General features: G+C 38.6%; 1 protein-coding gene across 2 annotated transcripts in view; it reads left to right on the top strand.

Annotated features, from left to right (window-relative positions):
• Positions 1–24,650, top strand: part of drd2a (dopamine receptor D2a) — a 46,697-nt gene extending 22,047 nt beyond the window's left edge. The window contains exons 2-9 of one of the 2 annotated variants that reach the window (XM_039622332.1): positions 3,297–3,420; positions 4,332–4,642; positions 13,123–13,232; positions 19,561–19,697; positions 21,156–21,364; positions 22,307–22,393; positions 22,620–23,007; positions 23,859–24,650. In XM_039622332.1, the coding sequence (XP_039478266.1) occupies positions 4,364–4,642; positions 13,123–13,232; positions 19,561–19,697; positions 21,156–21,364; positions 22,307–22,393; positions 22,620–23,007; positions 23,859–24,055 (1,407 nt within the window). In that variant the 5' untranslated portion in view covers positions 3,297–3,420; positions 4,332–4,363 and the 3' untranslated portion in view covers positions 24,056–24,650. The remainder of the gene's footprint in view (positions 1–3,296; positions 3,421–4,331; positions 4,643–13,122; positions 13,233–19,560; positions 19,698–21,155; positions 21,365–22,306; positions 22,394–22,619; positions 23,008–23,858) is intronic. The other variant, XM_031749891.2, reaches the window with a different exon arrangement.
• The last annotated feature ends 456 nt before the right edge of the window (positions 24,651–25,106 follow it).

Below are 25,106 nucleotides of genomic sequence, written 5' to 3'. Positions count from 1 at the left end.
GATGGGGATTTGAAGTAGATTTCTGTCAGCAGAAGTGGCAGCTTGAAAGGCTGTAGAACCAATTAGTGCGTGAGTGAGGAGGAAAGAGGGGGTGAAAATGGAGCTTGGAAAGTGGAGGATGACATAAACATTAATCTAGACAGGTATGTGAGGGTAAAACCACTGCTAAGGGTATTGTAAAATAGGATGCGCTTTGCAGTGGATGAGTTCATTTTGTGACTATGACAAATCTGAAGGCACGATAATATTTAGTGTAACTTTCACTGAGAAGTAGCAATATTGTAGTCAACCAAAGATGAATGCACAGCACACATCAGAGTAAACAGACTTTCATATCCCAGAACCATCTGGGGTTCAGTCATATTCCCTACGGCATGATTTTTAGGCAAGCTGCAATTTTGCTTCTAGCACAAGCTCTCTAAATCAGTTTAATAGATAAGGGAATGTTTCATAAACTGTAACATATCAAGTGTTACAACTGGACTTAGATGACAGAGAGATATAAAGTTGCTTACACATGATAATGAATTGTGGCTTGTTTGTGATTGCATCTATATTACAGCTTTGTGGAAATTTAAGCATACCACAGTACTGAAGACACTTCATTGCCTCCAAGTACAATATTCAATTACCTTTAAAATTGTTTTATTAGTTCATAAGGCCCTCGCTGGTTTGCCCCCCCCCAATACCTCTCTGACTTTCTCACTGTTTACAGCCTCTCAGGTCATCAGGTGCAGATCTTTTAATTGTTCCTAGAGTTAGATCTAAATGTGCTGAAGGTGCTATCATGTATTGTGTGTCTGTTCTTTGGAAAAAGCTGTGTTCTAACCTGAGATCAATTACAGCTGTGCATACATTTAAAAACAAATTAAAACTTTTATTTACACAGGCTGACACTCAAGAGTTTTTACTCTTGAGTGTATATATATATATATACATATATATTATAGTAAACATTTAAAGTCAATATATTATATAGACTTAAATGTAATAATACGTCTTTTGTGTGTTTGCCTAATTTATTATTATTTATTTATTTATTTTATTGAGGTGCATGATATATAAAATTAACAGGTTAGTAGAATTGTACTATCAGACACGATTGTGTAAAGGCGCACATATAAGGAGGGACACATGGAAATTTATGCAGCATTAAAAGCACCCTAAAGCACAGGTCAGATTTTAGAGTTTGGAGCTACTGATGAATCCAGTGAGATTCGGAGCTCCTTTGTGGAGACAGGAGAACCTTACAGAAGTACAATCTTCAGTGCATCGCTTCAACCATCAGGCCTTTTTGTTAGAGTTGGCAGAAAACCCATTCTTCACTAAAAGGCACATAACAGCCCCCAGGGAGTTAGCTAAAAGACATCTGAACAACTCTCAGACCATGAAAAGCCAAAGCCTCAGGTTTGATGAAACAAAGGTGGCCTTTGGTCACAGTTCCCAAGGGCATGTGTAGAGGACAATCAGGCACCAAGAATCACCTCATAGGACTTTTTTTCCCCCCACAATTGCTTTGTCTCATTCTGAAAGCTTTTTAAGTACAATTGTCAGAGCTGTATCATGGGACATAACAACTCTATTGTGTGTCTGCAAGCAGTAGTCGATCTAGTTATTGTTTCACCGAACTAAAGAATGCCTCTAATTGTTTTTCAGTGCTTTAACAAAAATAAGCTTTGTTCTTCTTGCTGATACTGATTGCTTATTGTACTGTATAAGGATGAGTTTTGTCCAGCTGAATGGCATTCAGTATCACACTGGGATTTTTAGATTCTCATTTTAAACTGGGAGACAATTCATGAGAAAATTCCATGCTGTACAGTATATTAATTACAGATAGGCATGAACAATAGTATTTGAATCCTAGCTCCAAGATTAATGTTATCATTTTATTATTGAGCCACTGGCTGGCCCATTAATAAATGACGACTAATGTGGCTGCAGGATAATCGCTAATAGTTAAATGGCTAACATTAACATTTGCACTGGTCTGGTTAATAACTGTTTGATACTTTAATCTTGTTGAAACATGAGCTCCACTGACCTCTAGAAGTTCCTCAAAGTGTCCTTCAGTGTTGTGAATGGTGACTACTTCGGCTGCTGGTGAGGGGAGGGGCTTTGTGCCGTCCTGTCTGCAGATGCTGTGTGAAATTGTGTCAACTGGAGGAGGTGAAGATGGCACTGTTGGTATGTTACTGCTGCAAATAAGTAAGCCAAGTAAGCCAAGAAAATAAGCCAAGATTTTTTATTTATTTATTTATTTATTTTTGCACTGATTAGTATCCGAGTGTTGGCTTCTTTTTTTGACAACAATGATTTACAGTAAAAATCATGGTTGTCAGAATCAGTCATCCATATGTAACACGTGCACTCCTTCAGCAAAAATCAACAGATTGCACCTCCAAACAGCTTAAAATTCCACAATTTGCCATATTTTTATGGACATCTGTTTCTCTTATTAATAATACGTATTTGATGTCTTCCCTCACAGTGGACCAGGGAAGAAGTCTCCTGCCATGGTGCAGCCATACCCTAAAATAACTTTTCAGTGTCCTCACGGCTAGCATTCATGGTGTATAACAAATGATGTTGTGGCTGGTGGTTGCATACTTACCAACATCATGCTAAAAAGAGCTCCTCTCTCATATTTTATTCAGAACAGTGGAAGGAACTTGGTGGAAGTGAACATTATCCAACACAGTTACATAATTTCGCATCTAGTGTTCTCCCACTAGGGTCTCTTTAGGTCAGGTGGGGTGTTATAGGGACCAATGTGTAGAAGTACCAGTCATAAACATGGCAGAATACATTGGTTTGATATGTCAGTCAAAATCCATCAAAGCTCAGCTGAGAGGAGTAATGTTTACATCCTGTATGTCTGTCGCTAGCATGAGCTTGTTGTCACTGGAATATGGATGGATGCAGACTGAAGAAGTCGATCGATATAGTTCAATATATAGAAAATAGTTCATGCTCACAACAAGGTTTGTGGATTTTTTATATCCATTTTTATTTCTGTGTAAATGGTCCTGTTAACTTTTGCACCGATAAACAGTTCTTAATGCCATTAGTCACTTGTCAGATGCAGCACTTATTCCACTTCAGCCGTCAGGGCCTCTGTACTCCAAACACTACCAAGATGATGTTGTGTGATCTGGTAGGAAGGGTTCTGTCCCCCTTGTAGCCTGAAAGATTGTCGCATTTGAGGGTTTATCATAGATCACCATGTCCTTCTCACATCATGTCAGCAGGCTACAATCTAAAGATAAACCTAATGATGTAGTATTCCCAAACAGATTATTCTCCACCTTACCTTTGATGGATAAACCGACCATTCTCGTGCTAGACTAACGCCGGTCAGCACACAACGGTGAACTACGGAGACAGATATTCTTACTTCTCATACTCTGTATTTCTCTGGTAAGTGGTTAACCTCATGAACCTGTTGTAATATGCATTAGTTCGTGCTCTTCATACCTTTACCGTGTCACTGAGATCACTGCTCTTCTTTCTCTTTAAATTTTAAAAAGCTGTTAACTGAACAAAGTCATCTTCAACTAAAATAATAGGGATCACTCCATATATTGCCACTTTTGCAGCTGTTTCCCAATCTGCCAGTATCCTGCTAACTTTTTACGGCTAATGCTTTTGCATTTTTTTCTTTTGGTGTTTTTTTTTCCTATTTGTCTGCTTCTCTGATGTCTTTCTGTTGTTTATCTTGATGATGTTGCCTCTTAATTACATGTGTTATGTTTATATAATGCCCATATGCTTGTATGCGTCTTCTTATGGCACATAACTAGTGGTTGGTTGAAATGGTTTCAAATTTGTGCAGGTGCCCGTTTAGCTTTTGATATTTCTGCCATCAAATGTTCTTAAAGTCTTCCCAGGTTTTAAAAAAAAGGTAAATGAATATAATAGTTAAAAAACACAAAAGAAACCAAAAAAATCTACCTGGAGAGAGTTGAAAAAGACTGTCCATCCAACCAATCAGGTTAAACTTTGAACGATTCTACCAAGAAAATCGATGTGTCAGACTTGTTAGATAATTCCACACCAGATTTGATGCTCTAACTGCAGCCAAAGATGCCTAAGTACCTACTAAGGAATGCACTTAGGAAAACACTTCGAAGGTCTGTTTTTGCTTTGAACTGGAGTACAGTGTCTGAGGAAAGATATTAATTTTACATTTCCATTACAAGATAAACCTGTATCAAAATCTTGAAAACTTAACCCCAGATGCCATCCTGTAGCTTTTTATTTCTCAGTCGGCAAACCCTAAATGTATACAACATTAATAAAGTGTTTCTTTCCTTTTGCATATTTTGCAGGGCCCATTCTTGGCCTTTGTCACTCACAGCTAATGGATGTCTTTACCCAGTATGCCTACAATGATAGTTTCTATGATAATGGAACATGGAGCTTCAACGACACAGACCAAGAGCAGAAGCACCCCTACAACTACTACGCCATGCTGCTTACTCTCCTCATCTTCGTCATCGTCTTCGGCAACGTGCTGGTGTGTATGGCTGTGTCCAGGGAAAAGGCTCTGCAGACCACCACAAACTACCTGATCGTCAGCCTGGCTGTCGCTGACCTTCTGGTGGCCACACTTGTTATGCCCTGGGTCGTCTACTTAGAGGTAGGATTGTAGAAATGCACGCACACACACACTCTTTGCACATATTCGAAGAGACATATAGCCTGACATGACCTATGCAGCAGACATGCTGTTTTATTTCTTTTTCTTAAACCTTTTTTCCCTCCTCTGCATCTCAGGTTTTCAGAAAGCAGAAAATTGCCATCTTAAAGAGCAGTATTTAGTTTTCTTTTTAAAACGTTCTTTTTAGAAAGGGGTTAAAAACTGGAAAGGGCAGGACTTTAAGTGAAATTGCATGCCAGTAAAATAATCTTGGTGAAAAGGGTTTGAGCCAAACAGTCACCCACAGTTAACTACAGGTCACGGGCTCAAGGTGATACAAAGGTGAAGACTAATGTGTTCACATCAGTCCTGCAGTGGATAAAAGCCTGTAATGTAGTCCCAGTATGTGACAACAGCAAAATGTCAGAGCAGCCTATTTGAACAAGAGCTGGATGTTAGGCTATAATTCCCCCAAATACTGGGCTACATCCTTTTGCATTCAGAGAATTGCTGCATTTGTTTTTTAAATGAATTATGATACATCATTTAAATATGACACATCGGAATCACATTTTTAAAGAGAAGGCAGACTTCGATGTTTCATAATATCATGCACATCCTGCCAAATCACTAGTGAGTGGGATGTGGTCGGTCTTTTTGAGAAATCTTTGCCCATCTCTTGAAGCTACCTCCTTCATCCTGCGGTTATTTCTGACCATTAGGCTTTAGGTCACGCTGTCTGATGTAGAAAAAAAGCAATCTTAGACTGCAGGGACTTTAATCCCCCGTGTTTCTCAGAAACTCTTGATGATTATCACTTTAACCAGATTATATTGCATTTAAAGAATTTCATAGCACAACTCTGTCCGTATGCCTGGGCATATTTTTTTCAAATAAACAAAAGAATATTTTTGTGGTCATTGTTAGAAATGATCAGATTAAAGCTTGTTCATGCATAAAGTATCCAACCTGCGCATTCTGTTTGTTTTTATCCAAATTATTTACTTGTTGTCTCTGTTGATTTGGCCAGCTGGATACACGCAGAGGGAGCCTACATCAAAGCGGATCGCATAAGTGGGAGATGAATTGTAATCAGCAACGTATCAAAGCCCACAAATTACAGCATAAAACTTTATCAATAAAAGATAGCATTTGATATCAGAAAAGTAAGTCTTTGATGGTGTAAAGGGATTTAACTGAACAAGTGTGTGTTACTAACTGTAACACATTTGGAGTGCGGCGAACACTAAAACCACTCAGGATCTTTCATCAAATATAAGTCACAGCATGCTTTTGGACAAAAATCTGACTGTTTGCTGCTCCTCTATAGGATCGGTTGTGTGCAAACATAACATCAGATTACAAAACACTCACCGAGTACTTGGCTGCTCTTGTTTCTCCTGATGCCCTACACTTATTTCTGGCTCTACACATCATAAATGTAGTTTGGCAAAATTATTCATGTAAATCTATAGGAATCAAAGTCTAGCTCTATAGGATTATTATTTTATTTAGCTAAATGTTTGGTGTCTGTGTTTCCCATTCAATCTACATCTCTTACAATTCAATGGGGGGAAAAAGACCCACGTGAGCTGTTTGGTGCATTAAGAAACACAGATTTTATCAGTTTTATAGCCATTTAATCCAAACACAGGCTAATAACAGCAATTTGGAGAGTGAAGTCCTCCTTAGAATAATATGCTGGGAAGCAAGTGCTGGCTGTTTGTCAAAGTCAAAAGGGATTACTTCCCAGCATGTGTTTAGAGTGGGATGCTCATCTGATTCTGGTGTGTCCCTCCAAGGCTGTCAGGCCTCCTACTAATGTGAGATGGGATAAAGTGAGATGCTAGTAGTTGGTCTGCTGGAAATCCTTACAAATAGGAAATTATTTGGAACTGCTGCACAGTTCACGTCATTTTGAGGTAAACACCAGACAGTTTCATAATCTCTGGATTTGCGTGTTGAGTGAAGATGGCCTTATATGTTCAGAGCTCACAACGGAGGAATTTAGGCAGAGATTTGTTAGTTATTCACCTCATGTTCTTCATAACATCTTTCTTCCATCACGGACACTATCTGAAATTAGGCTTAGTTTCAGATGATTAAGACAAACAAACTTCATGACAATATTTTGACAATATTGTGTTTGTTTTGTTTTTTTGCTGAACTCGGGGAGGCCTTTCTTCAAGTCACATCTTTCCTTTTCGTTCCTGTTTTTCTGTATTCATGTGTAGGCACTGAATTTCTTTATAATGCCACTGACTGTGGTCATCATGTAACTCGTGTATTAACTCGTGTTAAGGATGTAACAGCATGAACTACAGCGGGAACATAGTCACAGAGTGTGGGCAGGTTATTCAACTTGCCCTTTATTATTAAATACTAAATTTGCATTAATTAGTGCAGGTTTCGCTTTCTGCCTAGTGTGACTGATTTAGAAAGTGTACAGAGGGAACATTTTGCATAACTAGAAGTTGAGAGTTAGTTTAAAGTAAGGGTGAATAAAAAGTGTACATTGTAGAATATTTGCTTTCAAGGTGCTGCCTCATATGTCGTTATAGCATCCACACAGCAGGTAGATGTTTGAAAAACTACTGCAAACCAAATGGCTCATAAATGTAATCAGTGGAGAATTTATCATGCCAAGAACTAAACCTGTTAGTCTATTACCTTGGAGTGCATAATTGGCGATCAGCTGCAGTGACCTGGTCAGAGCCGTGAATTTAATGAAGGCTATGAACAGTGTTGCACAAAAAACTGCAGGAATAAACACCTGCCTTACCTGCGGAGGCAGCTAATGCTGTAGTTTAAATCCTGTTTAAGGCTTTGTAAAGAATATGCTGTCAGGCTCTGTGGCTGACATGTGTACAGAATTTCAATTTGGAAACCAGAGGAAGTTGGTAGAGTAGAGTGATGGCTCCTGTTGTATTTGCTTCTTTTGAAATTTTCAGGGAAAAATCCCATCTGACTGATGAGTGACATAACCCCATTTTTGTAGTAAAGCTCTACATGTGTACATTACAGGGTCAAATTTCCATTTTTACCAATATGATTATTTATTCATGTATGTATTTATTGGGTATTTGCCTATCTACTTACACTATATTGCCAAAAGTTTTCCCTCGCCTGCCTTCACTCACATGTGAACTAGAATGTCATCCTATTCTTATTCTTTATGGTTAAAATGACGTCTGCCCATCCTTTGCAGACTTAACAGTGTCAGCTCTCCTGCGAAGGCTTTCCACTCTTCTAGAAGCATATTTGTGAGGTCAGACACTGTTGTTGGACGAGAAGGCCTTGCTTGCAGTGTCTGCTCTAATTTATCCCAAAGGTGTTATATCAGGTTGAGGTCAGGACTGTGTAGGCCAGTCAAGTTCTTCCATACCAAACTCGCTCATCCATGTTTTTATGGTCCTTTCCTTTCTTTGTGTACTGGTGCGCAGTCATGTTGGAACATGAAGGGGCCACCCTGAAAATGTTTCCACAAAGTTGGGAACATGAAATTGTCTTGGTATGCTGAAGATTAAAGTGTTCCTTCCACTAGAACTAAGGGGCCGAGCACAACTGAAAACCAACCCCACACCACACCAACAAACTTTTACTTGGCACAGTGCCGTGAAACAGGTACCATTCTCCTGACAACTTCCAAACCCAGACTCCTCCATCAGATTGCCAGACGGGGAAGCATGATTCATCGCTCAAGATAACATGTCTCCATTGCCCTAGAGTCCAGTTTTAACCCAACTGCATCAGATGCTGTATCGCTTTTCATAATGTGGATAAAGCTGCTCTGATAAGCCCCTTGAGGAGACTGTTGTTGTGATTTAGTGCTATATAAATAAATTTTAATTGAGGTAATCTGAAAGCCACATGAAGTTTGGAGATCTGTGGCTACTGATTCTGCAGAAATTTGATGATCTCTGCACACTTTGCACCTCAGCATGTACTGACCATGCTCTGTGATTTTAGGTGGCCTAGGGTTAGGGTTAGGGGTTAGACGCGCGACTGGCGCGTTTTCGCGACGCAAATCTGCTTCTGAATTTTCGCGGGACCCCCAGTCACGCGTCATCGCGCTTCTTCATTGACTTTACATGTAAACCTGACGCTCTGGTCGCGTCTATCGCATTCAGTGTGAACACACGGTTATGGCCTAACACTTCATGGCTGAGTTGCTGCTGTTGTTGTCATAATACCAATAACAATTGACTTATATTTAGTTGTGAGGAAATTTCAAGACTGGACTTGTTGCACAGGTGGCATCCTATCACATTACTACGTTGGAATTTACTGAGCTGCTGAGGGCGACACATTCATTTGCAAATGTTTGTAGAAGCACTCTGCATGCCTAGGTGCTTGATTTAATACAACAGTGATCATTAAAGTGATCCAAACACCTGAATTCAGTTATTTGGACAGGCAAGAGAATCCGTTTGGAAATATTGTGATTTCCTTTAATGTACCACACTCATCAGCCACTTTTTAAGGTAAAGAAGTTCAGCTGCTTGTAAATGGAAATAATCTAATCAGCCATCACATGGGAGCAACTCAATGCATTTAGGGAAGTAGACATGGTCAGTACAACCTGCTGGATGCCAAACTGAGCATCAGAATGGGAAAGAAAGCAATTTAAATGATTTTGAATGTGGCATGTTTGTTGGTAAAACTCTAAGCATATAAGAAACTTAAAATACTGGGATTTTTCCACACGACCATGTGGAGGGTTTGCAAAGGTCCTAAAAGAGAAAGTATCCAGTGAGTGTCAGTTCTATATTTAAAAATCTGCTTAATACCAGAGGTCAGAGGAGAATTGCCAGCCTGCTCCCAGCTTAAGGCAATGGTGTCTCAAACAGACACTCATTACAACCATAGTATGCAGAAGAGCTACAGAAGCAGAAGAGCACACCGGGTGCCACTCCTGTCATATAAGAACAAAAAACACAAGGCTAAAATTCTTACCATTCACCAAAGTTGGAAAAATATTGCCTTTTTTATTTTTGGTAGGATCAGAATTTGGTGTAAACAACATCATATCAGGGGTTCAGGCTGCTGCTGCTGCTGGTGTAATGGTGTGGGGGATATTTTGGTGTTACTCACTGAGTTTCTTTGTACTACTTCAAGCATACCTGAATACAGTCATGATAAAAGAAAGTCTTGTTTTACATATCAGGACATAATAAACAATTGTCTAGTTCTTATAGAATTCAAATGAGATGGCTCAGGGGGTTGGGAAGGGCACCTGTAACCGGAAGGTCGCCGGTTCGATCCCCGGCCTCTCTGTCCTGGTCGTTGTGTCCTTGGGCAAGACACTTTACCCTACCGCCTACTGGTGTTGGCCAGAGGGGCCGATGGCGCGATATGGCAGCCTCGCTTCTGTCAGCCTGCCCCAGGGCAGCTGTGGCTACAACCGTAGCTTGCCTCCACCAGTGTGTGAATGAATAATGTCATTGTAAAGTGCTTTGGGTGCCTTGAAAAGCACTATATAAATCTGCATTATTATTATTATATAAGACTGTTTCATTTTTTTTTTATCTAAAAACTAAGCCAAAATGCAGAACCACGTTGTGAAAAACTAAGTACCCTCCATGATTCTGTAGCTTGTAGCAGCAATAATTTGCAGTAATTAAATTTTCTGTATGACTTTAGTCTCAGTCTGTCACATGATGCAGGAGGAATCTCAGCCCTCTCTTATTTACAGTGTTGTTTCAGTTCAATGAAGTTTGCAGGTATTTGTTTATGCACGGGTTTCAGTCGGGTTGAGTTTTGGACTTTGACTCGGCCATTGTAACGTCCTTTTTTACTAATTCTATTGCAAACTTGCCGCTGTGCTTGGAATCATTGTCCTGTTGCATGACAATATTTTGGCAAAGCTTTAACTCTCTGACTGATAGTCTTATATTTGGCTGTACAATGCTTTAATATACAGAGGAGATCATAGTCAACTCAATGACTGCAAAGTCCCTGGATCCTGTAGCTGCAAAACAAGCCCAAATCACCCTCCATCACTGTGCTTGACACCTGGTATGAGGTGTTTGCGCTGATGTGTTCATGCTATGTTTTCACCAAATGTGATGCTGTGTATTACAGCCAGATTTATAGCCAGATATCTCCACTTTGCTGTTGCCTGCCCAAAGGACACTGTTCCAGAAGTCTTGTAGCTCAAAACCTGATCTTATGAATCTTACAATAATAATCAAGCTGCTTTGCAAGGCAGACAGCACAAGTCAAAACATGCACAAACAGTGTTAATTGTAGTAAAGGTGGGAAGAAAAGCATTACACTGCTGTTCAAAGACATGCAGCACTTCTGTCAGTAAAACACAGATACTGATGCTCCACCCTGCTGAGCAAAAATAGCATTTCTAAAAGAATACATTTTCCTTCTTTTTAGTTATAAAACACTAATAAAAGATCAAAATTAATAAAACAGCACATTAATAAATCCAAATCAACTGATCCTTTCTCCAGTTGACATGCTTCAGAATTCATTTGCCAGACTAGCTAATGATGTATCTCAAATAGCATCCTTATTTCTACTTTTTCCCAGCATTGTAGATTGAAATCAAATGCAAAAACCTTCTAAATTATATGCATAATATGAATTATAGATGAAGATTCACACAAAAAAAAATTAGCTTGGCAAATCAAAATGACACTGCAGTATTACAAGAAAACCCATTATGGGAATGGAAAGTTCTGCAAACAGTCTGCTAATTTGCAAACAAAGATGCAGTCAATTAATTTCAATAATGAAGTGAAGTGCAGGATTTAAGGAGAAAGGCTGCTTTGTTACAAATAAACCCATCATTAAAATTCAATAATATAACAGCACTGTTGTGTGTTGCTGATGGACAACATTAGTAAACTTGTCATATTTTTTATCCTTTTACTGCCTACATTTTTCATTTGTTGCCAGAAGCATAATGCCATTGGGTTAATCATCCCATTCCCATTCTCATGAATGAAATATTTCAGAACGTGCTGAGGGAATATCTTCAAATTTGGCACAAATGGACTCAAAATTAACTGATTTGAATAAATTGCACAAAAGTAAAGACCTCATACCCAAATATTTTCAAGTGAAGCACTTATAATGACAAAAATCTACATAAATATTTCACAGCATAAAATGATGATGTGCCATAATTAAAGTCATCTTCACTTTAACAGAAAAATGCAAACGGTGGGATAACTCAGAAGGACAGATCGATGTTTCCTGACAGGGGATCACGCCAGTTTTGGGACACATCCATTTATTATGACTGTCTTGTAAAAAGCTGTTTAATATCCACAAAAGGTGTTTCGCGACATAGACTGAACAGACCTCTGTTGCAGCCACAAGGACATGAAATGGCTTTCAGCTCTTGTGGGCCTTTTAAATTTTAACAGTAAAATTTGTTCAGAGCTCCAGCGCTGCTCAGGACGGGAAATTGTACGGGTGTGTTGGAGTAGCTTTGACTGAAAAATAAAAGTCAAGTACAAGGAGCAAAATGATGATAGCAAAGAGAGAAACAGTCAGAATGAAAGCAGACTATCATAGTGGTGCTCAGCCACAGTGAAGAGAAATGTCAAGAGTTAAAGGTTGGAAAATTGTGGAAAAGAGAAGAGAGGAGAGGTGAAATCAGTTTTCAGGGCAACAGACCACTGGGTATAACGGCCTTGTAGACACCAGCAAAAATGCACAGCTCTTTAATGGTGGGAGCTTAATTTTATGAAGACACATCCTCAGGACAAAGATTAATCAGCCAGGCAGGAGTTGCCCCTGAACAAACACATCTCCCTTACCCTTGATAGAGTTGTGGGAGGAAGCAGGCAGGCTTCAGTGTCAGACAAGGCGGGCGGCTTCAGACCTGTCACAACATCACTGATGTTGGTTTCATCATGAGCTTAGATCATACAGCTGAGAGCAACGGTGGCATGAATTCAAACAGGTTTCGATCGCGTCTCTGATCAAACGCTTCCTCGAGCTAAAGAGCAGGATACATGGTAAAGAATACTTGTCTTGCTAAGGAGGATGTCTATATGTTTTCAAAGCCTTTACTTCTTACCACTGTCAGTGGAGAGATAAGATAATCTGTCAAATTTCAACAAGTCACTTGTAAAATTCCTCATAAAAACAGAAACTGACACATTATTTGGATTTGGATCTCTTGCAAAATGTTTATGACAGCGTTATATTTCCTGCAAGAAATCTCTTCATGTGATAGAACGGATGCTTTTTTATACTTACTCATTCATAATTCATTTCAATGTCATCCATTCTTTCCTCTTATGTTTCAGTTTTGTTCCTTTGCCTCTCTCTTTTTGTTGCCAAGTTTGAAATGAAATGGGAAATTATGCAAGAAGGCTTTAGTGTCAGGTTTGCTTTTTATTGCTGAACGCAAACACATTATTTCTGCCAAGAAGCTTCCATTGCTAGCATATTGACTTTTCTCGGTTGACTCTGGCAGTAAACTGTCATTTGTTGATGTTTTCCTCTTCTAGGTGGTGGGAGAGTGGCGCTTTAGCAAGATCCACTGTGACATCTTTGTCACTCTGGATGTGATGATGTGTACAGCCAGCATCCTCAATCTCTGTGCCATCAGCATTGATCGGTGAGTTTGCCATCTCACACATTGTTTAGTCCTGCCTGTTATGATTCCAGCATGGATTTCCGATGGAAATCTTTACCCGTTGAATAATATGAAACAGAGAACTGGTGTCTTTTAACTGCATGACCATCAATGCACACACAGCTATTAACAAACAAAATGAGATTTTTAAGCCATGAATTCTACACCATAGACAACACATTCAGTTTCTGTTTATCTGCCATCCTGATTACCAGCCACCAGATGTTCAGGACACAAACACGTATGCACATCAATATGGCATATTGATGCAATTTTGGAACTAAAATGAGTGCATTATCCAAGGACCACCTGTAAGACAGGTGCAGTGGAGAATGAAATCTAATAGCATATTTGTGGGTGCCTGCACACTGTCAGCAGCAACTTTTTCATAGACACATGCCAGGGATAAAAAAAAGATGAACTTTAGCAAAATGTTTAACTACCAGGTACAAATCACTGAAAAGGATTTAATCCATCCATCCATCCATCTTCATCCGCTTTATCCGAGGCCGGGTCGCGGGGGCAGCAGCCTAAGCAGAGAAGCCCAGACCTCCCTCTCCCCAGCCACCTCCTCCAGCTTATCCGGGGGAACACCAAGGCATTCCCAACCAGCCGAGAGATATAATCTCTCCAGCGTGTCCTGGGTCTGCCCCAGGGCCTCCTCCCGGTGGGACCTCACCCAGGAGGCGCCCAGGAGGCATCCTTGTCAGATGCCCGAACCACCTCAACTGGCTCCTTTCGATGTGGAGGAGCAGCGGCTCTACTCTGAGCCCCTCCTGGATGGCCGAACTTCTCACCCTATCTCTAAGGGAGAGGCCAGCCACCCTTCGGAGGAAGCTCATTTCTGCCGCTTGTATCCGCGATCTCTTTCTTTCGTTTAATCTTGAGTAATTAATTCCTAATGGAATATGTAAAAATAAATACATTTTTAAATATAAATATACATGAAATTAAAAGAAGAGTTTTAATTAATTAAGTCTTAATTTAAGAACAAATAAATAAATAAATAAATATTTGCTGAGCCCAATTTCTCAAATAAATATTGTTGGAAATAAAGATCTTAATGCCAAGTGCGTCATATTTAATACATATAGATTTTTGTGTGGTTTGGGGATTTCTGCATAATCTGGTTTTTAATCCTGAAAAACCCAAATAAATTACACAATGCATTTTTAAGCATTTTTTAATGCCAGATGTAGCAAATTAAAATATATCTAACTGTAATTTAATCAGTTTTTTAACAAGATTTGTTAGATGGTTCAATAAGCTCAATAAATGGTTCAGAAAATGTGAATTTCCTGGCAGTTATTATATAGTTCATGCTTTAAAGGGTTAAGTCAGTGTGATGACTTATCAGCTAGTGTTTTAGCTTAGTTGATAAGCGTTGAGTAAACACCAAACACTATTTACAAAAAAGTTGTGAAATCGCAACGGGCAAGGCTGAGAATCAACACTGGCAGTGCAATAAAACAGGAATCATCCTGTCATAAAAATTCCTGCATGGGCTCAGGAACACTTCCGCATAATATTGTCTGTAAGAAAAAGTTGTATAATCCAAGTTTCATGATCCATAAATGCTGTATCTTCTGTGCTCATTTAAAATGGACTGAAGCAAAGAGGGAAACGGTTCTGTGGTCAGACAAATCGAAATTTCTCGTATTTTTTGGAAAATATGAATGCCACATCATCCACACTACAGGAGAGGGAGAGAGACCATGCTTGTTGTTAAGCCTGCATCGCTGATGGCATAGGGGTGCATTAGTGCATGTAGAAATGGCTGATTGCAGGTGTAGAAAGGCACCATCAGTGCAACATATAGAGAAAAATAGACGTCACTTTTTCAGGGAAGGCCTTTCATATTTTTGTAGGACAGTGTTAAAAAGCATGCCGCTAATATTACAACAGCATGGCTTTGTAATGTAAGAGTCCGAGTGCTGAAACAGCCTGTCAGCAGACCAGACCTTTCACCAACTGAAAACATTTGGCACATCATGAAACAAAAAATAGGACAAAGAAGTCCAGCAGCGGCTCCCCTCAGTTCCCAGACATTTACAGACTGTTGTTAAATGAATAGAGGACACTAAATTGTGGTAAACATGGCCCTGTAACAACTTTTTAGAGAAGTGCTTCTGCCATAAAATAAAAATTAACCTTTTTTTGGTTTTAAAATCATGAAACTTTCTCATTTTGTTGCCTTTTTCTATGATCTGTTGTGAATGGAATATGGGTGGAAATAGGTTTGTGTACACTATGTTATAATAAGTCTAAGTGGTTCCATTAAGATATAGTAATAACACACTAAAATGTCAAAATTCTAGAATAAAGATAAACTTTATATATAACCAATTTTTACTATACTTATTGCATAACTTTTATTATTTAAAAAAACATATGCATTAAATGCAAATTTGTTTTCTGTCTTTCCTTTAAAGTTGTCATCCTGAATCATTAGTCATTTGTTTTTTATGCAATTTACACACGGCATATTTTCTGCGTGAGAGTGGAGACAAAGCAAACACTCTACATAGTCATTTAGACTGCAGAGCTTGCTGGCTTTTCAACCAAACTACCTGCAAAAATCCTTGAAATAATCCAAGAGCGGAGGACTTTGACTGTGGTTTAGTACTAAACTTGTAGCAAACAGTCAGGTTTATAGAGCGTATTTGCTGAAAAAGGGTTTTGCTGCAGCAGAGACCACAAAGAGAGCAAGGAGTGCATCAAAATAATAACACTAGTGGAAAACTAAAAGAGTGAGCTGAGAAATGTTCCACAGACCTGAGTCATATTTGAAGGTTTCTTTAGTAGAGGTGGCAACTGCATTTACACAGCAGCTTAATAATGGCATTCGATACATTAATAAAAAAGTGTAATTGAAAAATAACAGTGAATAATATCACTTTAGATTACTTACAGTATCTCAATTAAAGTAGATTACAAACATCTAAAATTACACTGTAAAACTGTGACTATCAGTATTAAAGCTATGAGATATAATTGTGTAAATCTAAATGCTAAATGATGTATTAAAAGCAAGAAAGTTTCAATGAGTATAGGTTATTAAGCATTCATTTTACATAATTCTCTCATATATGGATGCAGTTTAACATAGTCTGTAATGACTAAATTACAATACAGATGATGCTTATGTGAATATGAATCTCAAGGTAAGATGGTGCCATGATTTTTGCAAATATCCTAAATAAGTGTCAGTAGTAAAACAAAGTTTGAATTTTTATGTTACTCACATCAATTGTCCTCCTATAAAGATGTGTAAAGATGATCAAAATACCAAAGAGCCTCTCAAATGCAAAAAGGGTGTAAAAGTAAGATTTAGAAGAAACTATTAAATAAAACAAAAAGCTCCGTTTTGAATATTAAACTGAGCTAGAGGTTTTCTTTTCCTCGTAATTCAGATTTCTGATTGCATATTACATAGTATGTGTTACAAACAGCATATGCATGAATATTATTTAACAGCAACATATAATAATGGTAGAATAAAGAATTAATACAAATTATTTTAACAGAAGTCAAAATAGCTTAAATGTAGCATCTCGGTGTTATATTTTACTAGCATCGGTTTTTAACTAGCTGCCCAGAGACAGTCTTTCTGAACGCCCATGCATGTACACTGTAGTTTAATTCATTGTTTAAATATTGATCGAAACTGCTTAAAATCAATAGTCTCTGTTTAATTCAAAATAACAGTGCAAGAACACTGCTTCTTGTCTTGTCAGTAAACCTGAATTCTTTAAAAACTAAATCCTCTCATTTTGTTTTGTGATTTTAAAAAAACTCTCTTTAACGATATATATTTACCACATTTTCCATCCATCCATCTATTCTCTTCTATGTTCATTTAATTTAATTCTGTCACGATTAATTTAAAGATACGCTAAAGGAGCATATCCAGTGACAATGATTTATTTCACAGTTTTAAAGAAGTGACCTGCATCCACAGCAAAATTAAATGGGTTCTTCTTTTGCCAGTGTTACACCTTTCCACCTATGGTCCTATAATTACACTTGGTAGAAATCGCATAGTCTTGCTGACTAGCAAACAAACACAATAATCTCATAACTCCACACGGGCTTTCACCTTAGTAGAGTAATAAATATTCACCCTGGTCACACATGGACACATTTTCAGCTCTTATTGAAGTGAATGAATTAGAATACAGATGACTTGCATGTGGGGAAAATCTTATTAATCTGAATAATATGAACGTAGATCGTTGTTTTTGTATGTAAATGAATGTTACAAGCACACTAGAGAGGAATCTCATCTGAATTTCCATTTAGATATCAGTGATATGTCCCGTGCTTGTTTGCTGCATATTTGTGAATACCAAATACGTGAATGACAGAATCAAGAATCACTTCACCTGGCTTTGGCACAGTTAAGGATCCACTCACATGATGGCGATTTATTTGCATAGATTCATATAACAGTCACAGATAAATGTGTTTCCTTTTATTACTTCAGCAGCTCTAGGCAGCACAGTAATTTCTACATCAAAGGATTGCTTCCTGCTGTGCTAACTTTGTTCTTATTCTCTAATGTGGAGCAAATTGGGGTGTGATGAAATTATGGGGTCTATTTCTGTGTGCAAATGTAAGTATTCACTCTTGTTAGAAGGATGACTAGATTAATTGCAATTGGAGTTGGGGCGCCCTCCAACAATGGCCAATCAATTTAACCACTCACTTCCTCTTTAGAAGCAGAAGACTAATGGGACTAAGACAAAACTGCTTATGTGTAGGAGGTAATACGAATATACGCGTGGACTCCAATCTCCAATTATGCTCGCCAAAAAGCAGGCGGTTTTATGGTTGAAAACACTTCTCTGTAATAATGCTCTCAGTGAGTCATAATATGCAATAGAATAAATTAATTTAGCGTTATTTGAATGTGTTTATGTACAGCACGTTGCTCCAATTACTGTGAGAAAAACTAATGTCTGTTTACATAAATGGTTTACATAATTACATAAAACTACAGCTCCTCAGAACAATCTTATTAATGTAATATGAAGCACATGACAAAAAAAAAGGTTGGAAGAAAACATGCATCCCATGTCTCCAGGTGTTTGAGCTGCTTTACCTTAGCGCAGGTGCTTATTTAGTGGGTGCATATTTTGCTACAGATTGATAGTGTCTCACAAGGTTTTCAGACCATTGACCTGATGCACACTGGTCCTACTTTTGTGTGTAAGTACAATGACAAGCTTGAAGTGACAGGTCTTTTGTGTGCAGGCTGTGTGGGTTTCTGCGAGGCTGCCACTGGCACAAAAAGCCAAAGAGCTTGATTAATACTAAGTGAGCTATTAATCAAGGGTGTGGTGGTTATTATATGTTCACTGAGTGAGTCATATCGCCGTACTCAATGTTCTGAAGCAATTGTGCTAACTACACTGATGAATGCCATCAACAGCTCAAAATAGGGGGAAAAAACACTTAAAATGGTTATTATTGTTTGAATGATTCATGTCATGTATGCCAAAAATGTTATTGAACTGTCTGACGCTTATTACACTTCAACTTCTTTGCAACCACCTTCCTAACCTGTGCTCTCCACCAGCCACCAAAAAATTGTAAGGTAATGTTACAAAAATCCCCTATGAGCAAGCAGTTGGCTTCTTGCTCATAGGAGGAAAAAGTAACTTTTACTGGAAGAAATCTCTGCCAATATCATCTTAAACATTAGATTGGTAGTCAGTAACCACTAATTTCCTTTCACAAAGACACTCAGTCATACGATTAAAGGCTTTTCCAAGCTGACTTTCTGAGTAAAGCACTTCAAAACCAAAGAGCGCAAAAAAAAAATCAATGAATGAGAAAGCTGGGCATTTCCTGGTGATTACTGCAAGCTCACTAATAAGGTCAACTAATGTATCAGGGTTAAATGATAAGGCCTTTCCTGCAAGAGACTGGGGTAAAAACAGCCTTCCTAGTAGTATCTCATTTTATGGGAACTGCAGCTTACAGCACCTGTTTCCACAGGCCAGTCCATTTTGGAAAAGGATCTGATTAAAAATGACAGGCAGCATTTCTTGCTTCACGCTTTTCTGGCTTCATGCTCTCTGTTGTGCTTTGAGCTAAAATTTCAACTGATGGAGAAAGAGAACTGGAAAAAGAAGTGGTGTGATGATTTAATGAAAAAAACAGAATAAAATGAAATTTTATAAAAAGCATATGTGTGTATATAAATGCTTCACACCTGCTTTACTCAGTATGTATAACTATAAAAATGTGCCATGTTTTTCACCAATTATAACTATGACAACTATGTTTCCTTTACCCCATACAGCTACACTGCAGTTGCAATGCCAATGCTGTACAATACCCGCTACAGTTCCAGGAGACGGGTCACGGTGATGATCTCTGTGGTTTGGGTACTGTCTTTCGCCATATCCTGTCCCCTGTTGTTTGGCCTAAATAACACAGGTAAGAGAGAGAACAATACACACATGATCTTCAGTCTGTGAATCAGAAATGTTTTTTTGATGGTGCAAGACAGAGTGATAGTAAAGGTAACAGACTTTTGCCATTGCACTTAAGTGTCAGCACCCAGTTACAGCTACAATACTGCGCTGTAAATTTTCTATGGAGCTATTTGTGCCGGTAAAGAAGTCATTCATACCCGTGTGTATCTACTTTTAGTGAGCCTTTGGCCTTTAGGTTGGTTATTCCAAGGAACAGGGGCTTAAAGGAGGATTACTAGTAAAGCACTTTTGATTAAGTGCTTTTTGCGAGGCGCCACCTTGTTGTTGACCAACTCCAGTGGCCTGTCACTTTGAAGCTCCACTCATCCCTTTGAGTCCCTCATTTAATGCTGGTTCAGCTCAGACTCAAACCCTGAGAAATAAACACTGACTGCAGATTGAGTTGGTATATTTGGTAGAAAGCATGAAAGAAAGAATTACAAAAAAACAAAATAAGCAGCTCAGCTTATATTTAAATGCTAACATAGCTTTGTGTGCCTGTGTATTTAACTGTGAACAAGATCACTGCTAACCATCTAAATTGCAGTTCATGTATTCATATCTCGGGGTTCAGTGACTCAACACTTCAATAAAACATGTCCCTAGCAATTTAGTAAGTGACTTCTGTGAAGTTTAGCAGTTCAAAAGACATTTAAAAATGGAGAAAACTGAAGCAGCAGATAGCCAGACTTCTAGCCCAGAGTGTTAACTGAGCTTTAAAAACACTGGATCCTACATTTCTCTGATAGCAACTACTGAAGATCTCTTGCATCTGTCTTGAACCTTGTTAAGGAAAGATAATTCTATGTGTAAAATTGGTGAAGTCCTCCTTAAACAGACTACTTTCTATAGCCTTCTAGCCACAGCCTTCAGCAATTGGACAGGTTTAACTTGAAATGCTGCAACTTTCTTTATAATTTTTGGTTTTGGTTTGTCCAAAAAGCTGGAAATACAAGCCCAAAGAACCATCGCCTCAGTTTCTAAACTAGTTTGAAGGGAATTTAAAAAATGAGGGCAAATTCATCTAGTAAATTATTAAAATCTAAATTTAACAAACAACCGTTGCAGAGTCTAAAACTGGGGTGATATGATCTCTGCATTTGGCTCCACAGCTATAACGCAGTCCACATGGGCAGTGAGAAGTGGGAGTACAGTTAATGTGAGTGGAGGTGAGGTAGAACGAGTGCTGTGTAAATAACCTCCAAGTGAGGGGAATCTAGAAGTGGTGACATTTTTGGATCTACTTACAATCAAAAAGCTATTATTGGTTCAAGCAAATCTAAGGTTCCAGATTTTTCTGGTTTAACAGACTTTTAAAAGTGGAAGTAAAATAAGATTAAACACACACATGCACAAAAACAGCAAGTCTTGGGAGAAAGAGAACACGCAGTCTTAATTCACGTTGTGCTTATCTCCACAGCTACTCGTGATGAGTCTCTCTGTGTGATCGCCAATCCAGCCTTTGTGGTGTACTCTTCCATTGTGTCCTTTTATGTACCCTTCATCATCACTCTGCTCGTTTATGTCCAAATTTATGTGGTCCTGAGGAAGCGCAGAAAACGCGTCAACACAAAACCAAAGCTGCGTGTCTCTCAGGCTGCTGACCCTGATGTGGCCACCTCACTAAAGGTGAGCTCCTGTAGCTGGCTTGTGTTTTTATGGCTTCAGTATGAAATTGGAATTCATTTGCACATTTATTTTACCAAAGCTCCTTTATCTTTCTGTACTGTCGTAATATTTAAACTAAAAAACATCATAAAAGACATCATTTGCTGTTTGATTTTGTTTGTTCCTTTAGAAAACTGCAATAATTTTTTTTTTTCAGTCCAGCTATTCTTGTTGGTTTTACAAGCAGACATTGTATTACAGAACAACACATTATTACAATAAAAACACAGATTACGATTGATTTTCTTTGAATACACGATGGATTAAAATAAGGGGTTGAATTAAGCAAGACTCTGTTAGAAAAGGCATTTTACCTGTTTTAGTTTTTAGCACCTTACATGAAAACAAGATATTTAATATCAGGTTTAATCCAGGACACAAATTTGAATCTTAAATGGCAAATTTCACTATAAAAATGTGACATGCAACACTAATTGTGACGGCCCTCAAATGACCTTTTGCTTTTCTGGGTATTGACTTTCCTGTCATAGCAAACTTACTGATGTCTGTACAGAAAGTAAGCAATGCTCTCGATCCAGTGCAGTACATTACTCATGTTTATGCATGGCTTCGTGCTGTGGTTTTGGTCAATATATGGCGGCATATTGACAGATAGCTATAATCTTTATGGAGTAACGGAGCATAATCTTTCACTTCTTATCTTAATTATCAAATTAAGGTTGGTGAAATTATTTCACACAACAATATATTACATGGTCACATTGATGGATTGGGTTTTCAGCGGGTATAGAAGCTGCAGATCAGAGTGCTGCTAAACAGCCTTTTCCGTGCATTTGACTGTGTAGGAAGCGGGACCTGTTCCTCCATGCTTAGACGGCCCTTTTTGTCAGTTGCTTTGACATTGTACTCTCTCCTTGCCTGACACAGCTGTTTTCATTTCAGGATAAGTGCACTCATCCAGAGGATGTGAGGCTGTGCACCATGATTGTTAAAACTAATGGGAGTTTTCCTGTCAACAAGAAGAAAGTGGTGTGTATTCATTTTTGTTCTTTTGTTTTTATGCTTTTCCCTAAAAGTTTAATTGATGGAAAAAAAAAAAGGTTTTGCCTGCAGAGATTTCAAAAGATGTCACCTTGAAGTTTTACCCATCTGCTAGAATAAATGTAATTTTAAAATTCAAAGTTAAATAAAGAAAAAGTTTTATACTCATTACCCCCTATCCGAACCAACCTTTACTAAATCTGTCTTCATTCAGATATTTATCAAAGATGTGGTGAATGAGGGAGAAGATCTGGAGCTGGATGAGCTGAATAACAGTGGAAGCAGTGTGAAGCAGAAACAGCAGATACAATGTGCTCTTGGAGACACTCCAGCCACGAGCCATCAGCTATTGATGCCCAACAAGGCCAGCGCTAGCCCCATCTCGACACCCCCTACGCCCCACAAGGAGGGCCAGAAAGCAGAAAAGAACGGTGATCCTGCCAGTGAGACCTTGGGCAATCCGGCACCCATCGTAGCCAAAGCCTTCCAGACACAGGCCTTACCTAATGGCAAGACTCAGACTTCTGTGAAAACCATGAGCAAGAGAAAGATCTCCCAGCAAAAGGAAAAGAAGGCTACCCAGATGTTAGCCATCGTCCTTGGTAAGTTAGTCCCCTTATTATTATTATTTTTCATTCATTTGATTTTTTTAAAAAGTCATAAAAATGAATACATGCTCAATTAAAGTTTTATGTGATTCTGCACATCAAAGTTGAAGTGACACTGGAAAATTAAGCATTTTTAGAACCAAATGTTATCTTTGAACATGCAAGAAGCATTCACAGCATGAAACCACTGGGGAAACTAACAAACCCATTTTTGTTCTAATTTACCTCAAGCTATTTTTGCAATGGTAAATGGCCTGTATATATATATATATATATAGCGCTTTACTAGTCCCTAAGGACCCCAAAGCGCTTTACATATCCAGTCATCCACCCATTCACACACACATTCACACACTGGTGATGGCAAGCTACGTTGTAGCCACAACCACCCTGGGGCGCACTGACAGAGGCGAGGCTGCCGGACACTGGCGCCACCGGGCCCTCTGACCACCACCAGTAGGAAGCGGGTGAAGTGTCTTGCCCAAGGACACAACGACCGAGACTGTCCAAGCCGGGGATCGAACCGGCAACCTTCCGATTGCAAGGCGAACTCCCAACTCTTGAGCCACGATCGCCCATGTACGCAATGTACATATCTTTTTTTTTCCACTGCTCTATCATATGTATTTGGCTGTCTTTACGTTTGTTTTTGTTTTCATTTCAATCAATCTTTTCAGTAGGACCTAAAAAAAGAGTTTGAAAAACAAGTCAGACAGTGATGCAACAAAAAGAAATTGTTCTGATACTTTAGAATCCAACTCCTCAGTAGGGCCACCCATATTTGGGCTTTATTTCCTCATTCTCTGTGTCTTATTCTAATACCTAATTTTTTTTCCTTTCCTCAGGTGTATTCATTATATGCTGGCTGCCGTTTTTCATCACACATATCTTGAACACCCACTGCACCAAATGCAAGGTTCCTGCCGAGATGTATAACGCTTTCACCTGGCTGGGCTATGTGAATAGTGCTGTAAATCCCATCATATACACCACCTTTAATGTTGAGTTCAGAAAGGCATTCATTAAGATCTTGCACTGCTGAGCTGCAACATCACTTATCTGATCAGACTGAAGGAGAAGTGATGAATGAAAGCATATCCTGTGGCAAATACCTCATCCTCTTAAGGAAAATACACCACATGGGGAAACTGCGATCTGCTCATTTAAAGTTACGGAGTTAAGTGACTGAAAAAAAAGAAAAGAAAAAAAGAACTGGCTTTGTCTTCTTGAAAGGCGTCTTGGATCTATATGTTAAATTTCGTGTGGAGTCCCGTTCTCCAAATCACTGAATGTAAAACAAGAAATGTCTGTAACGATGACCCGTTTTATGGAGAGAGAAAAAAAATGACATTGTTCTCTGACATCATTGTGCTTGTCATGTAAGGAGCCATCTGTGTATACCACACACATGCAAACTGCTATTTATTGTATGTGTACTTTATGTTCTAATCATAGATGTTTTCTGCAAATCTTAAAGATATCGAGTCAGTGTTCATTGCAGTGTTAAAATTGAAAACAATTCACTGATTAGATTCACTGATTGTCTGAAAGACACGGTATAATTTACTTGCTGTATGATGCGGCCATGCCAATATCTGCATTTTAGCAATTTTATAAATAAATATCTATTATAATTACTAATGCTATTATTATTATTATTTGCTGTACATAGTTTTTCTTAATACATTTATTGTGATTATATGGCTGCAATAGAAATGTGATGCATGCTACACTGCTCCTCTACTTGAAATGCATGTTTAACAATAAATTGCAAAAGATCTCCAATAAATGAAGTTAAGATACCGTGTGAAGTGCCACATGAATATCACCGCTCACTGTGTGTATACGAATACACTCATAACTGACTGGTCATAATTCAAAAGCTTCTCTGTTATTCCTAGGACTGGTCTGCAGTTTGAGTACTGTTGTTTACTGGAAGCAACACCAAGCTCTGCTGCAGAGGAGTTGTTCCATTAAAACTAATGACTAGTATGTGGACTTTGCAGCTTCCAGGTATAATCATGTGGATATGTGCAACCCAACCCCTGAAGCCACTCCCTGGGGCCTTTGCTGAGCAAGAATGGGGTGAAACT

This window comes from Oreochromis aureus, linkage group 14, assembly GCF_013358895.1.
Source record: "Oreochromis aureus strain Israel breed Guangdong linkage group 14, ZZ_aureus, whole genome shotgun sequence".
Lineage (NCBI taxonomy): Eukaryota > Metazoa > Chordata > Actinopteri > Cichliformes > Cichlidae > Oreochromis > Oreochromis aureus.
Note: the sequence above shows the minus strand (reverse complement) of the source record. Positions and strands in the feature narration are given on the sequence as shown.